The sequence below is a fragment of the Silurus aristotelis genome, assembly GCF_946808225.1.
Source record: "Silurus aristotelis genome assembly, chromosome: 12".
NCBI lineage: Eukaryota > Metazoa > Chordata > Actinopteri > Siluriformes > Siluridae > Silurus > Silurus aristotelis.
Genome location: NC_139585.1, coordinates 8,187,213 through 8,205,212, shown reverse-complemented (window position 1 = coordinate 8,205,212; position 18,000 = coordinate 8,187,213). Strand labels below are relative to the sequence as shown.

Below are 18,000 nucleotides of genomic sequence, written 5' to 3'. Positions count from 1 at the left end.
CCCACGATGACAATTTCAGACCCCTCCATGATTTCTAAGTGGGAGAACTTGCAAAATAGCAGGGTGTTCAAATACTTATTTTCCTCACTGTATATATATATGTATACACACATATATATATATATATATATATATATATATATATATATATATATACACACACACATATATATATATATATATATATATATATATATATATATATATATATACACACACACACATATATATATATATATATATACACACACATATATATATATATATATATATATATACACACACATATATATATATATACACACATATATATATATATACACACATATATATATATACACACATATATATATATATACACACATATATATATATATACACAAACATATATATATATATATACACAAACATATATATATATATACACACACACATATATATATATATATATATATATATATATATATATATATCAATTGCTGGCAAATTTCTGTGGTATAAGAGTGGTTTGAGATTGTGGGTTGGTAATCTCGCCGCCTGTGATGATTTTTCCAATAATAACATTCCCCTGGTGTGTTGTTTTCATTTAATGTCAAAGGATGTAGGTGCAGAAATCGACAGAATGTGTCAAAAAGAAAAGTAATTTAGGAAAATGAATGACACGACTAACGGAGTGCGTCCACTCAGCGGCATCGCAGCACCTAAAATGAGACAGCTAAACTAAATGGTGTTTGATGTGAAGGAATAACTGCCTCTGTCTGCAGCTGACAAGAACCACGAACAATTGGAAGCTTGGAAGAAAGACAGTCACACGGAGATAAACAACTATAATCATCAGTTACACTAGAATTGTGCAGGCAGCTTAAAACCGTGGCTCCTCACACCCACTCCAGTCTCATGCAGATAATCAGTGATTTGCCCGCTCGGTTCTCTCGCTCGCTCTGTGCTAGCAAAGTATGAATGGATTGATAAGAGCATAATTACAAGGGTCTGTGCTGTGATTAATTTGCTAATAGCAGCATTGCCTTCGGCCTGTGAGAAAAGACCCGACAAATACATGCTAAAAACCTGCTGAGCGCTCAACACATCGTTCTGCATCTCCACCATTTCACTAACTCCATCATGTATGTTTTACACAGGCATTATCACCAGCGTTTGCCAAAGTTATTCTTACAGCTCAGGAGGTTTCGAAATAATAAGGGTATTTGGTGAAGTCAGCAGAGTTGCTGTTTGCGGTATTCACATACTGTACATCTCTGTTTCACAATGTAAAGTTGTGGATAAATAAATGGATAAATTCTTTTTGCACAGAAATAATCAGAAAGATATTTTTTGATCTTTACACCCCCCCCCCCCCACACACACACACACACCCAACCAAAAAAAATAAATAAATAAAATAAATAAATAAAATAAATAAATAAATAAAGTAAGTAAGTAAGTAAGTAAGTAAGCAAGTAAGTAAGTAAGTAAGTAAGTAAGTAAGTAAGTAAGTAAGAATAAAATAAATACACGCTTTGTGAGGAAAATGTTTTTCTTCAGTAGAGAAATTATCCTGGGATAAAGCAGTCAGAAATAAACTGAGAAACTTCTGATTTTTCTCTTCTACTAATATATATATATATATATATATATATATTGGAAAGGGATTTTGGGTATAAGGAGTTAAAAGGCTTTCTGGTGACATTCACCTAAAGGTGCTGTCAAAAATTGAAGAAAATTACTTGCACTTTCCTCCAATCGCCAAACTCAGTTCTTTTTTTTCTTTTTTTTTTAAACTTAAAAATAAATAAAAAAATAAATGATTTAGTGCCTTTTAAAAGTTAGAAAACACCTAGTCTTTGAGACATGTTTCCTTTTGTTTATATAAATAAAAAAAAAAAATGTGTTCAGGGAAGGACTGGAAGAAGGTTCTGTAGACAGAGGAGTCATTTTTGACTACTTTTCTAACGGAAGAACAGGAGAGAAGATGTGAGTCTACCTCACCCACACAGTCAAACATGGAGGTGGAAGCTTAAAGGTTTGTGGTTGTCCCAGAGCAGGGAAGGTTGAAGATGTATCCCAGGTGTAAGAAAACCTGAAGCAACATGGCTACCATTCCATACTTCAACACCATGCAATTTCATTTGGACTGCAGCTAATTGGAACCATGACAACATTGACGTGAAGCGTACGTCCAAGCACTGTAAGCGTTATTTAGAGAGTGAACATAGTCAGCTGGAGTGTTATCTATTATGGAATGGCCTGTCCAGTCACTGCACCTACATCCTATTAAACTACTCTGGGATGAACTGGATCGCAAGGTCAGAAAGAAACCTCCAACTAGCAAAGAACACCATTAGCAAGTTTTACAAGAAGTATTGCAGCTGCTTCGACAGTTTGTAGAAATGAACTGTCTGGATGCCAATAAGTGTGTAAAGCAGTTATTATTGCTAATGAAAATAAAGTTGAACTCTTTATACAATTTTTGTATGCATATCTGTACATTAGTTTGACCAGTAGAAGTTGCATAAAAAAAAAAAAAACGCGCATTTGTCCCGAAAAAACGAATGCGTTTCCTACCAGGCAGTGCACTTCTATGACTTGTTTCACCATTAGTATGTCAGGTTTGCACTTATTAGATGACACATAAAAAGGCCTTTAAAACAAACACGTAACGTTTCATCGGTGAAGCATGATTGCATCGGGTTAAATCTGCATTTTTTGTTTTTCAAAGGTCACTCTTTTGCAGCTCTTTTATAACAGGCTTCCACAGAAGAAAGAACTTCACCCACTTTCACAAGCCCTTTATAAAAACACATATATATAAAGAGATCCGATACAGGAATAAAAATGACAGCACAGCGCATGGGCCAGTCCCTTGCATTAGAGTTTCGAAAACATTTCCAACTGGTTCAAATCCACAAGAAAGCTGGGTAAAATATGAAGACAGTAAACTTCCTCTTAATGATCAAATCCGCCAGCAGGAAGTGGAGAGTCGCTGTTATCTCGGTGATCCCTGCAGCTGAGATGCAACACTAAATCATGCGGTTTGCTGTTACTGTTTGAAATTTCTCAGTGTCCTTGTGCCCTCAAAGTGCCTCCTCTCATCTCCTGGAAGTCAGGAGCGAGTTTTACTTCCTTTCTCACTTTCACTTGTTCTTGTTTTGTCTTTCAGTTCTTCTGACACTACATTTTTTTGAGTATGTGAAAGTGCATGAAGTAGATGCTTTGTTATACAGCATTAAACTTGCATCTGAAGCAATAAGTCGAAGTTTCAACCTTGGTGTATTCGAGCTACTAAGTGGGGGATGTGACAAAAAAGAAAGAAAAGTGCTTTATAGTTGTCACCTGCACTTGACGGCACAGTGAATTGATTTCCCTGCATATCCCAGTGATGTTAGAAAGCTGGGGCCACAGAACAGGGGCAGTCATGAAACAGCGCCCCCGCAGCACAGTGTGTTGAAGGCCTAGCTCATCGAACACAGGACCGGCAGCATTGCGATACTGAGCCTTGAATCCCGACCTTCGGAGCCTTAACCACTGAGGCAACAAGCAAACACCTGGATGTTCACAAACACATCAGCATATACAGGATAACTCCTTTTACATAGACGATTATACTGTGAATTGCTGACATTGAAGCTGAAATTATATTTTTTTTTTCCTAATCGCCGGTTGTAGATTTTAAATTACGACGTGACATACACTAGTGCAGTGTATGTCAAGCTAGTGAACAGATAACGCAAGGAATCAACATTTCACCATTATCTATAGCAATCAAAGCAAAGACAACTGCTAGCAATAAGTAAAAAAATACCAAGAGGTGACATTACAGCATGTTCCAACAATACAGTCACCACAGCAAACACTAGGTGAGTGAAAAGAACCACAATTTCACTGCAGTGAAGAAAGACGTACAGAAGCGTTCGGCTAAAGAAACAATACCCGCCCTTCTCCACTGTAAACTAGCTTAGCTTATATTCCAAAATAGCACCGCTGTGCTTGGACGCCATTCTTGTCCCTCTGCTCTGACTATATTTTCTTTAGTTTATCTTTCACTCTCTTTTTATGCACACAATATATTTGCACTGTTCACTTACAATATTTTTGAATACTTCTTTATTGTTAATCGGTGGTGGACGAAGAACACAACCCAGGCTCCCTTTTACTTTCACTTAAATAAAAATACAAAAGCATTCGCCTTCAAATGTACTTAAGTATCCAAAGTACTATGATGTTCCAGTGATCATTTTTGGCACAAGACTATCCAAACAGTGTATATGAAAAGACTCTATGTTACTCTTAGCACGCCAATCTATTAATAGAATAATATTAATGAGTCAAACACTGATATCTATTCAAATTACCACAAGCCCAAAACCTTTTCAACTACTTGAATAAAAAAAAAAAAAAAATGTTAATTAAATAAAAAAGTGTAAATAAGGACACTGGTGGTGTGGAGAGTTAGGATCAAGAGGTTCTTCCATTATTTATTCCTTTAAAATGTTCTGCTTGCCTTTAACGCTGAACTGTATTTTGGTGATATCTAGATACTCATGCTCATTAATAATAAGGACTGCTTTCCAGAATGTAGAGTAAAAAGTAACACATTTAACTTTGAAATGCAAAAACTTCAGTAGAGATGACGAGTTATATTTATTTCATTACTGTTCACCACTGTATTTAACTAATACATTTTATCATCATACAGTTATCACTGCTCAGATTTACATTCCACTGCAAGGTGTATTCTGTATATAATTACTGTATATTTGTGGCAAATAAAAATCTTGAGTCTTGAATATATAATGAAACCAGTAGCATAATAAAGAGCCAGCCTTACATGCTAAGTGAGTGCTTTCGTGACAACGCCATTCCCGTACCAGAGAAATACATGGAGCTGAATAAAATGTTTCACATTGTCCTTGGTCTTACCTCAGTGACCTCATCACATCTCGCACTGCACCACGCTGTCTGAGATCCTCCAGCACTGCTCGACTGGTACCACCTTCTCTCAGAATGAGAGGTAAATACACTTCAAGGCTCTTCTCTGTTCTGGCACTGAGGTGGTGGAATGAACTTCCCCTAGATGTCCGTACAGCAGAGTCCCTGATTATCTTCAAGCGACGACTGAAGACCTACCTCTTCCTGAAACACTTAAATTAGCACTTTCCAAGTTTGTAGAATTCGAGTTATATTTATATTAAGTTTGTAATCTTGCGTACCAGTGTAGATTTATTCATTACTAGAGATTTAAAGCACTTTTGTACGTCGCTCTGGATAAGGGCGTCTGCTAAATGCCGCAAATGTAAATGTAATGTAAATGTTGATTGATTAGTACTAAATAGGTCTTCGGTAGGTCGAGGATAAAAGTAGGGTTCTATGTATGTGATGCATCCCTCATATAAATTCCAAACACCATCCTGCAATCAGCTCCGATCATTGTGTGGGGGTTAAATCCCTGATGCATCGCTCTGCAAAGACGGTTTACTCTCGAAAAGATGAGCACGGCTGTGCTGAGAAAAGCGGGCGCATCAAAAGCCTCCATGCTTAACGCCTACTCGGAAAACATCAGAGCTTAGCACTGCACCATTACTCAAATATTTATTGGTACTGCACTAATGGCCTCTGTAATTAGCTGATCATAAAAGGCTACAATTAATTTTTTCCACCAAAAAGCGTGCACGCTGCATCAAAATCAGGCTTTACGACACATTTCTCCACACAAGTGCTGTATTACGGCATGCTCGCTGGGTATTGACCCGTTCTGTTCAGGTCTACTGGATATACTTTACCAGATGAGATTCTATTACACTGGATCAGAGATACATCATCAATATCACTATATATCACGAAAAACCCAGCTGCGTGACTCAACCTGCCCAAGTTCTCCCACCCCACCGGTGCACTCCCTCTACTGGCTACCGGAACCTGCACGTATCAGATTCAAAACACTGATGTTTGACTACAAAGCCAAAAAATGGACCAGCACCATCTTACCTCAGAAACCTCATTACAACTCGCACTGCACCACCCTGTCTGAGATCCTCCAGCACTGCTCGACTGGTACCACCTTCTCTCAAGGGAAGGGGTAAGTATACTTAAAGATTCTTCTCTGTTCTGACACCGAGGTGGTGGAATGAACTTTCCCTAGATGTTTGAACATCTTCAAGCGACGGATGAAGACCATCATCTTACTGAAACACTCGAGCTAACACCTTCCAAGTTTCCAAATAAAATTTTTTTTTTATAAATAAATAGTCATTGCTGGACAATGAAAGCACTTTTTTTTTTTACTTGTGAATATATTATAAATACATGTATGACTGAAATTACTGTGGAATTTTACAGCTATGGGTCAAGGCATCTGAAAATTAAATATTATACAGTCCTGTCCATTTTAAATGTCTCAATACACTAGAAAAATGGTTTTACAAAATGAAACAAGATTTGCCTTATAGTATCTGAGCATACAAACAATAACAAATCTAAGGGTAATATGACACTTCAATGCAAATCCTTTGCACTCACTAAATGCCTGGAATCCATAGACAGCACAGCAAATGCTGAACATCCTCTCTTGAAATGCATTGCCAGGTCTTTACTGCAGCCGTCTTCTGTTGCTGCTTGTTCGTGGCTTTGTCTGCCTTCGGTGTAGTCTTCAGTAATGAAGAGCGAGCTCAACACTGCTGACTGGCAATGCCATTAAACATTTCATTTCTTTGCCTTAAGAACCTCTTGAGATGCTTTGGTGGTCTGTTTTGGGTTATCATCTATCTGGACATTGAAGCAGAGTCCTATCGGTTTTGCAGCATATGACGACGTCTGGGCAGAAAGTTTAGCTCTGTAGATCTCAGAATTCACCCCGCTACTTCTATCAGTGGTCACATCATCAAAACACATGATGAGACTGTTGATACATGGCCTCCATACATGCCCATGCTCACACGCCACCTCCTTCATGATGCGGTATGCGTAGGAAAATGAGCATTCCTTTCATTCTCCATACTTTTCACTTCCTTTAATTCTGCCAAATTTCTTCCTTCAGAGCTGAACAGGCTTTGTAGCCTTTTTTTTTTTTTCCCAGACCTTTCTGTTTTGGGCCTTATAAATGATTTGCATCTTGAGGGAAATCCTCAGTACTCTTGACTTTGATGCAAAAATGCCTACCTCCTTGGGGTTTTCCTTAAAAAAAGATTTTTTTCATGTTTGTGTATTCTTCAAAACTACACTATATTGACAAAAGTATTGGGACACATGACTTTTCCAGCCATATGTGCTGCTTCTTCGCACTGTTAAAAGTTGGAGACGCACAACTGCATAAGATGGCGCTACAATGTCCCTGTGTCAAGTCAAGTCTATTTCTTTAGCACTTTTCAAGAAACCTTGAGAGGAACCAGACTCAAAAGGGGAACCCATCCTCATTTGGTGCCAAATGAGCTCCACGGAGATATGGGTTACATGGGCTGGAGTGGAAGATCTTGAGTAGCCTGCTAAAGAGGTCTGACCTTAACCCTATTTAACACCTTTGGGTTGATCTGGAGCACTGACTGCACCTCAGGCCTCCTCACCCTACATCAGTATCTGATGAACAAAAAACACCCACAAGGGTGTTAGTAATCACTGCATAACGAATCATTCACAAGCTCTCAAACTAATAGTCACAATCTTACACCTGGGATGCAGATACTACAATACACTCACGGTATAAAATTATGTTTTCTTCCCCCTTTCCATTAGTCTATTCATTCACACCAGACCTCAGTGGCACAGGGTCCGACGAGCGCCCGCGTTAATCCCAGTGACCTTTTATACGAACTTTACTTCAGGACATTGGACTACAAAGCAAGCCACAGTGCGATGCACAAGCCTGGTGTGCTCATTAGACATGCCGAGTGCAGAGTGCCTCTTACACTCAATGATTCATAAAAGCATTGTTAGATGTGCAAAGAAAAAGAACTGGTGTGCTTTCGTTCCTTATTCGAAGCGTAACAATTAAAATGTGAAAAGGATGTGTGTCATAATGCTTTAAATGGGCCAACACTGGCTTAGAAATAAAGAGACACCTTAAATGTTAAGGCCTTTAACTGGCAAGATGTACTTTCAGGGTAACAACTGCTAAAGGCGAAAAGCAGCACACGTTACATTTGCCGAAAGAACACGTGTTCCTGTGTTTGCTCAGGTTAGACTCAAAAAGGCATGAGTGTGTATGTGTGTGCTTACAATATAAAGGTTCCACTTTAACAAGGGGAAAACATGAGGGAAAAATAAAAACCAGACTGGTAATGCTCAGTGGTGTGAGACATGGAACACAAATCCAAATGCAAACACACACACACACACACACACACACACACACACACACACACACACACACACACCTCCAGGAGGACCACTTTACCAGAGACAGAGCTGACAGAATTTGGTAGAGCCAGAGTACATGTACATGTTATTACACACACACACACACACACACACACACACACACACACACACACACACACACACACACACTGCACAGCAGCTCAGTATTGGCCCTGGTGCCACTGTTAAATATGTATGCAGGTGATTTATCTGTGTACATGTGTGACCGTTTTCAACTGATAGCATCAGTCTCACACACTCGAGCCAAAAGCTCACTAACAGAACAAAGACAAACAGAAGAAACAAACCAGACAAATAAAAAAAGGTGCAAAATTGAGTATCTTGGTAAAAGAGAATAAAATCCAAAAGTCCTCCAATGGGGAAAAAAAAAAAAAAAAAAAAAAAAAAAAAAAAAAATTATATATATATATATATATATATATATATATATATATATATATATATATATATATATATATATATATATATATATATATATATAAATAAATAGTTATATTTCAAATGTTATTTAAGACATTTATATTTATATAACACGATGTGCTGTTCCACACAGAAAAATTTACGATCTTAACATGATAAAGCTGTTACCATGGAAACAATAATGCATTAAGGCACCCGAGAATTACTGACAGAGCTGCTATTCCAGCAAACGAATTAGCATCTTTGTGAATGTGATTTAAATATTCTTGAATAACTCGCATATTTTGAAAAAATGGCCTCGAATGGCATTTCTCTGTGCTTTTGGCCCACCTTTCTGAGACATACTTCGTGCAGAGCATCTAGTTAATGCTGATTTATACGCTTCCCTCTACAACGGGGTCTAGAGTGTGAGTGGGTCAATCTATTTCTCGTATTGATTTTACGATACATCACACGGACGCAAAAATCATCACGCTTGGACTGCCTTTAATCACCTAGGAAAATGATTCAACGATAATCGAGTGCGACGGCGCATTCAAATTGGTCGTGTGTGATGAGTATAAAGATACGCACCGACTTATTTACAGTGTCTGGTCAGTAACTGATCTCTTTCTCTCTGTCTCTCTGTGTCAGTGTGGAGCTGGACTTTAAGCAGCAGGAGGACAAACTGCAGCCGCTGATGAGGAGGTTGTGCTCAGTGGAGGACTCGTCCTTCCCCTCGCTACCTTATTCTCAGGAGGCCTACACCTCCACGCCCAAGCGTAAGGCCAAAGCAGAGGCCAAGAAACACACGCGCTGGAAACTGTGGTTCCTCTGAACACGCCGCGCTGCAGGACACGCGTACATGTTTCTACACTGTCCCTGTGTTCATCTCGGTCCCTGTGGCTTTCTACATTTCCATCATTTTATCAGCACAGAAAAAGGGGGAAGAAAAAAAGTTGCATCCTGAAAACTAAAACCTGGAACGAGCCTGCTTCAAATTCAAAAACGGAGTCTACTGGGAACTGGATTTCCTCAGTTAGTCTCGGAAACGCGGAATACTTTGGCCAATTGTGCCCAGAGTGTGAAACGGCTCTATTTGCAATTCAGCGAGGTGAGAAACCAGATTGAATTAAGCTGCTGCAATGTCTTGCATTTAAATGTATATATATTTAAAAAAAACAAACAAAAAACAAAAAAAAAAAACATTATTTATACATCAGTGCATCACCTCTGCTTAGGAGATATATATATATATATATATATATACATATATATATATATATATATATATATATATATATATATATACATATATATATATATATATATATATATATATATATATATATATATATATATATATATATATATATATATATATATACATATATATATATATCTCCAATAACCACCTCCACACCTTCATATTATACAAGTTTATTTATTTTGTCACGTGATGGCTAAGCGACCTCTCATTCTCTCAAATAAAAAAAAGGAAAGTCGCATTTCCCCTGGACTGGATATCAACATGAACGGAGTCATCAATAAGACAAAGCACAAGGACACTACAGACTCCACCCCACATCATGTGGACTCAACACACGGACTTGGATTTACACAGACAATAGACAAAATGGAAAGACAGTTATTTAATCTATGGAGAAGAGGGGGGAAAAAGAAACCCGCAATTTATCCAAAATTTCTATCACGTTTCAGGAACCCTAGACATCTGTTGCGATGTTAATTTAAAGAAGTAAAAAAAAAAAAAAAAAAAAAAAAAAAAAGAAAAAAGAGTAAAATAGAAAAAAGAAAACAATTACCAGATATTTTTATATATTCGTAATATTACGCATTCAATTCTGATTTTCTAATACATATTGTAGGAAATTATATCGTCCTTTACTGGATTAAAAAAAAACCTTCATAATCAAAAAAAAAAAGAAGAGACGCATCAAAGGGTTGGAAAACCTGTTCCTTTTGTTTTTAAATCCATCCCTTCCTCAAGTCCATCGAGGACCAGGGAACTGAAGAGCACCATGCGGGAGACAAACATGTTGAGTTGACTAACACTGTGCAGAATAGATGAGGAACGCAAAGCTGGACAGGGTGTTTGTCTAAACTTGGTGGTTATGATTCTTCAGGATAACTTAATTCTTTAAACCTAAACTAAGCCAAGCCACGCTTTTTAAACGTTGACTCGAGACGTACATTTCTAAACCCGAATTGTAAATATGAGCTTTCATTTCTAAAAAGAAATATTTATCTAATGTAACATCATTATAGCATTGTAAAAAAAAAAATACAATAAAATACAGTGCGTGGGAAAGAATTCATTTAAGAAGCAGAGCATTTAAAATCAGGGCTACTGGCATCTCCAAGAACAGGATCAGGTTTCATCAGGGCATTTTAGTCATGGCGTTTACTAAAGCCAAAAAAGGAGAAGAAAAAAAATTATAAATAGAGCATGATGTAGAGAAGACATGGTCAGAGTACTTCATGAGGGCGAACAGATTCGAATTGAAACGACGAACTCTAAAAGACTCTGATGCCGAGTTTTCCGCATTTCACTCTAAACTAGATAGACACGACCTCCCCCCTGATCTCTCACGATTTGTCTTGTACATCAAAGGATCTGACGTACGAATAGTTCTGCTGTAGCGTGAAGAGAGACCTAGATGATATCTGTACCTTTACAGAAGTGCAATTGATTCACTATGTGCAATATTGTGCATTTTATACTGTTTTTAAAATCGAACAGTTTAATACACAAAATAAAACCTGAGAAATATACACAGAAACTGAGTCGAATCTGAGTATGTGGCCGTGTCACGAGCAAACAAAGCCTGGTCTACTGCTGCATTCCAGTCAACTCGGAAATGGGAACTAGGAGAAAATTACGTGGATTTCAACCTCGTGTGTGTGTGTGTGTGTGTGGTGGTGAATAGATGCCTCCACGTTCATCTTTTGTTAGTGCTTTTTATAGAACTGATCGAATTCTAGATTATAGATTGATCAATAACTGCATACATAAAGGAAGAAGCACTAATTGGTTCACTGCTAAAGCTGTATGGAGCCATGCTGATTTTGCATCACTTGCTGAACTTCGGGGTTAAGAGCACACCTTTGTATGTTCCTGAGTTGAGGAAATGTTCTCTTCATTTCCTTCTAAAAAATGACAAGCTAGAAGATTTAGCTGATAACAAAGAACAGCAACACAATGTTCAGAAAAATAGTCGGTTGCAACATTAACAGTCACATGACTTGTTTCACAATGTTTCAAGATATAAAAAGCGAGATTAATCTCTTATGTAGCGCTGATGTTTAAAAGCATCTACATCTTTGAGTTTACTGTAGAAGGGGGTGAATAAATAACTTGTCTAATGATGGCTCTGATTGACAAATACTGAGTATGTAGTGCAATGAGACAATAGTATTAGTATATACATTGATCAGGCATAACATTATGACCACCTGTCTAATATTGTGTGGGTCCTCCTTTTGTCCTGACTCTTCAGGCATTAACACCATTAACTTCTTCAGCAATTTGTGCTATGTGGATCGGACCTCACGGACCAGCCTTCACTCCCTACGTGCATCAATGAGCTGCCCATGACCCGGTCGCCGGTTCACCACTGTTCCTTCCTTGGAGCACTTTTGATAGATACTGACCACTGCAGACCGGAAACATCCCCCAAGAGCTGCGGTTTTGGAGATGCTCTGACCCAGTCGTCCAGACGTCACAATTTGGCCCTCGTCAAACTAGCTCAAATCCTTACGCTTGCCCATCTTTCCTGTTTTTAACACGTCAACTTTGAGGACAAAATGTTTACTTGCTGCCTAATATTTCCCACCCACTAACAGGTGCCGATAATCGGTGTTATTCACTCAGTCATAATGTTTTGCCTGGTCAGTGCAACTATTAGCACTAAAAGAAAACGGACATCCATCAGACTCGCTAGTTGAGGGAGCGTTCTCGCTGTTTCTTCCGAGTTGAAAATCACAAGCTATAAGTTTTAGCCAAATGCAGCAATGATTTATGGCTCTTGTCATGAGCTTGTGTAAAGAGAGGGAGTTCGCCATCACGCCCAGGCCAGACGACAGAGAAAAGTGAACATTCATTATGGATGGGTTCGTGCACAACGGCAATGTTTATTCGAGGTTTGACCCTAAACACGAAAGCGCAAAAAGAGTCAGCAAAACAAAGAAATACTGCATGTGCAAGTTACCCATGAATTAAAAGACTAGAGGGTAAAACAAAGGGTATAAGCAACATGTCTGGACAACACACACATAAGCACACACACATTCATACATACAGTTAAGGCTAAATTATAAGCTTAAAGTGTTCAAGCTATTTTTTTTAATCATACAATCCTTAAAAACATCAAATCTGAATTTTTGTTGTGTCGGCCAGGTTCATAATTAGGAGTTTATTAATAAATCATCTGAGGCTGGATATAAAGCTAGCGCCTTATGGCAAGTTAAACACATCGCTGCACAAGGTATCCATGAAACCACATACAATTAAACAGGCATACAATGAAATCATATTTAGAAGTCATAATAATCATATATAAATCATGATCATTGCACAAATATTTTGTAAATAGTCAGTATGAACAAGTGATTTATTGCCAGGTGCAATGGTAAAGCATTTCTTCCTTTCTTTTGGAACTTTTAAGTACTTTTTTGGTGGAAGATATGATTTAGAACAGATCCAAAGAGATAATGATCTATTCGCTTGCATGGCTAATGATTGCCCGCTTTGCTACAGATCTTTAGTAACTCACATGACCATAGCGCATAATCCATGTCCTGTATGTTATAAACTTCCTTTCGGCTTCTCCCATTAGGGGTCGCCACAGCGGATCATCCGCATGTTTGATTTGGCACGTTTTTACGCTGGTTGCCCTTCCTAACGCAACCCTCCCCATTTATCCAAACTTGGGACCGGCACTAAAGCTTGTGCAACCCTAATGGCTGGGGTTGGTAAATAAATAAAGTTAGTAACTCTTAAGCCTTATGAATACACAGCGTTTTTTTGGACCAGGATCAGCGTGATTCGAAACCAATCATGATGAGGCCTTTTTCCCCCACTGTCCCATTCCACTTCGGAATGAACAGAGCATTCAAATGGGAATGCTCAAATGGGGAGCGTGTTAAAAAGGATCAGGAATTGCGAGAAAAAAACCCAAAAACATGAAAGCGGTGAAGAAAGGGAAGAATTAAAGACGACTGGGATGCTAAGCTTCCAGAGAGAAAACTGGAAAATAGCACACTACAGTAATTAATTAGTCTTTTTAGCCATAGCATCAATTATTCATTTTAATCATCATAAATATAAGAGGGGGAACGTAACGATTTCTCAGGAAACATATTCGCATGAGCAATCATATGAAAAGTTTTGACTCATGGCCTAGAGCATTGTTTTTTCTTTTGTTTTCTTTTCTCAGATCTTTTACGCTAGAGATCTGTATGTTCTCTGTGTGTGTGAGAGCGAGAGCGACATCTGATTTCTCTACTCATGTACACCCCAAGAGAAATGAGAAAATCAAATGCATACATTTGAATGTGATGACTGACAAGATGGCAAACATTGGGAAGTGGTGATTTCTCAGCTGCCAGACAAAAGAAAGACAGACAGACAGACAGACAGACAGACAGACAGACAGACAGACAGACAGACAGACAGACAGACAGACAGACAGACAGACAGACAGACAGACAGACAGACAGACAGACAGACAGACAGACAGACAGACAGACAGACAGACAGACAGACAGACAGACAGACAGACAGACAGACAGACAGACACACACACACACACACACACACACACACACACACACACACACACACACACACACACACACACACACACACACACACACACACACACACACACACACACACACACACACACACACAGTTACATCAAAGTGTCCATGTCGAATGACACTATTATATAATACCACATAATATACCACGTTAGACACATCAATAAACCTTTCAGACACTACAAATGAAGCCACCTCACAGTTAATCACGTTAAATGAAAATGAAGACGCTCAAATAATATTCAACAGCACAGTTTACAGCCGCTCTGCCTTTTTTTTTTTTAAGTGAAAAACATGATACTCTATCAGCCTATTTGGCATCAGGACATGATGAAGACCTTGTACAGTCATCTGTACTACAGCTCATAATTATCTCATCTTTTCAGCCTGGTAAATAAGACTTCTGGGGAGTACAATAAATAACATGAGACTGTTCAACACATAGGAGCTTCCATGTGTTTACCCAGAGAGATGCACAAATTATGATTTGATCAATACATATGGCGTCAACCATTTTTAGCTAAATCAAACCAGTAAGGCCGAAAAGACACGAAACCCTGACTGCTTTTCAATTGCGTTATTTCAGGTAACGAGAAACATTAGCTGAAAGTTCAGAAGTATTAGGATGCAATGTTTCCAAGAACTACGCTGTCCCAAGACCTCTTCTTTCACCAGTGCCCTTTAGGGGTCGCCACAGTGGATCATCAATTTCCAGATCACTCTGTCCTCTACATCTGTGTTTATCAACCACCCACATGCATCCATAAATCTCCCTCCTGCTTGGTGGTTCTTATCCTCAGCATCCTTCTACTGATATACTCTGTGTCCCTCCTCAGCACATGACCAAACCACCTAATGACTCAAACATCTTTCACCTTGCCTTCAAAACATCCTACCTGTGCGATCCCGCTAACAAAACCCCCCGTTTCTGATCCTGTCTGTCTTCATCACTCCCAATGAAAAATGCAGCATCTTTAACTCTTCAGTCAACAACTTCCTGCTCCGCCTCCTGTCTTTTAGTCAACGCCACTGTCTCTAAACTATACAAAACAAACTTTCCTTTTCACTCTTGTACATACCCTTCTGTCCTGAGTCAACATTCCCAATTAGCAAGAGCTACCCATGAAAAGCGTACATGTATTTCTTCATGTTTAGAGAAGCCCGAGAACATGAACAAATACATGTATGCTTTTCATGGTTAACCTTACAAGCTTGGGGAGAGTGCTAAACCTTTTATACTGACATTTTTTTTCAATCTTTGAGTTCCCAAACGACACAAAAATACTAAAGATAAATTTTCAACTTAACTTGAAGTTGCATCTCACAGCTGAATGTACAGCTAAGCATCATTTCAGTTCAGCTTTGTAATCAAATACTCGAGAGAGCAGCCCCTTATATTAAAGCAGACAGTGTGTGTGCATGTGCGTGTACTCGAAAGAAACACAACGCTGACAGATTCACTGGTGTCAGAAAAGCTATTATCACCTTTTGCTCAAAAATGGCAAAGTTTGCTGGTGCCTGAGGTTTTGTTTTTAAAGGGTTTGAATGTGCTAATCACCTTGATGAAGTGGAAATTAAAGTGCAGAATTGATCAGACCAAAGATTTTAATATTCCTATTAAACAAACACCGCTGCAGCAGGCGACAGAAAAGTGTCCACGCGCGCACCACTCATCCTTCTTCCCACACGTTTTTAATGTAATTTGCAAGAAATGTGGACCTCGTTAAACAACATACAGTATGAATTACACTCGCCGAAGGTCTGGATCGATTGAAATATATGGCGGAATACAGAAACCGGTGACAGCTACGAGCGTTTAGAGGACAGTAATGTTGAGAAAAAGAAAAGAAAAAGTTGTTCGGGGATGAGAGGTTGGCGACGAGAGGAGGAAAATCAAGAAAAACTATCACAAGCTTGAATTTCCTGCTCGTCAAACATCTGGTGAACTAGAATGGTGCTTTATATTGGGCCATGTGGAGGCAATATATCGAAGGATCAGAAAGTGTGTGTACACGAATAAGCTAATAAAAATGGCGGTAAGAAAATGTTCCAATTCTGGGAAATAAATCCAAGCCCGAAGACAAAAAGGTCAGTGTGTTAATCCTCTTTTAAGTTCCAGCTCTTCAACAAACAGGGACCAGGGGTAATTAAAGGAAGCCAGAAGATACCTCTAATAATACACACACCTCTTTCAGGACACTGTAATAATTTCTGAGGTCTAAATCAGCTTTGCTAATAAAGCCATGACTGAGAGAATATGTGTGTGTGTGTGTGTGTGTGTGTGTGTGTGTGTGTGTGTGTGTGTGTGTGTGTGTGTGTGTGTGTGTGTGTGTAGGTACATCAGAGGGAAAGAGAAAACCGATCACAAGGGAACAAGAGAGGAAAAGGGATGAGTGTGTTTCTGCAGTGAATCATTTGTATTGTAATTGACAAGACTGCAGTAAAGAGAGGGAACAGAGTTCAGCAAGCAATAACACACTGATAATTCGGTGTGCTACAGCAGTGTGTGTGTGTGTGTGTGTGGGGGGGGGGGGGCTTTATATCTACAAAAAGACAATAAAAGCTTTCTGAAGTACTAAGCTGTATATGCTGCATTATTAGACACAGATACAGGGGGTTTTCTTGGTGCACTCTGCAGTAAAGCTATTAGAGCTGGACAAATTCAAAGATGGCAGGAGAACGTCACACACACACACACACACACACACACACACACACACTTTTCTAGCAGAAGGTACACTTACTAACCTGATTCCAGAGCTAGCCATTACCTGTTTTTATTCTTTTTTTGGTTGTTGTTTTCATAAAAGCAATGTCATAATTTCTGACCAGATGTCTGAAGTGGTCTGCAACTACACCCATTTGCTGTAAAAGCAGCGAAAATCCAGGGTATTAATCGGAACTGATTCGGCATCTCCTACCTCCTAGTCGATCCACATGGGAGTGAACACAACTCAGTGTGTCTCAGCCTGGGTAAGTGTGTTCGGGGGAAAAAGGCTGCTTTATACTGGTCACAGAAGAGGTGGTAGCCTAGTGGTTAAGGCATTGAAATTATGGGGTTGGGGGTTCGAGTCCCGCCCATACCAGGCTGCCACTCTTGGGCCTTTGAGCAAAGCGCCTTTAAACCCCCCCTCCTAAAGATGTTAGAAAGATCGCAGGAGCAGCCGGCCCTTCTGATAAGTAACCCAGAGCCTTAAACTCTAATTATATTTCTCAACTAAATCAAGTCAAGATGGATTTTTGGTTCTTATTCTGTAGTTTGATTAGATTTAACCATGTAGCAAGTACATTCAAATAAATTACTTGTATAAATGTGTGTCAATGGGTAAAATTGGAACCTGCTCTAGCTGTTGCTCAGGTTTATGTTATGAGATAGAGATTTACTCTGCTATG

The 18,000-nt window shown here is 38.8% G+C and overlaps 2 protein-coding genes across 3 annotated transcripts in view; one reads left to right on the top strand and one right to left on the bottom strand.

Annotated features, from left to right (window-relative positions):
* Positions 1 to 9,971, top strand: part of insyn2a (inhibitory synaptic factor 2A) — a 41,794-nt gene extending 31,823 nt beyond the window's left edge. The window contains exon 4 of the mRNA XM_083556593.1: positions 9,421 to 9,971. Coding sequence (XP_083412719.1) covers positions 9,421 to 9,604 — 184 coding nt within the window. The 3' untranslated portion in view covers positions 9,605 to 9,971. The remainder of the gene's footprint in view (positions 1 to 9,420) is intronic.
* dock1 (dedicator of cytokinesis 1) overlaps positions 1 to 18,000 on the bottom strand; it is a 291,553-nt gene that overhangs the window by 141,473 nt on the left and 132,080 nt on the right. The gene's annotated exons all lie outside the window — the stretch shown is intronic.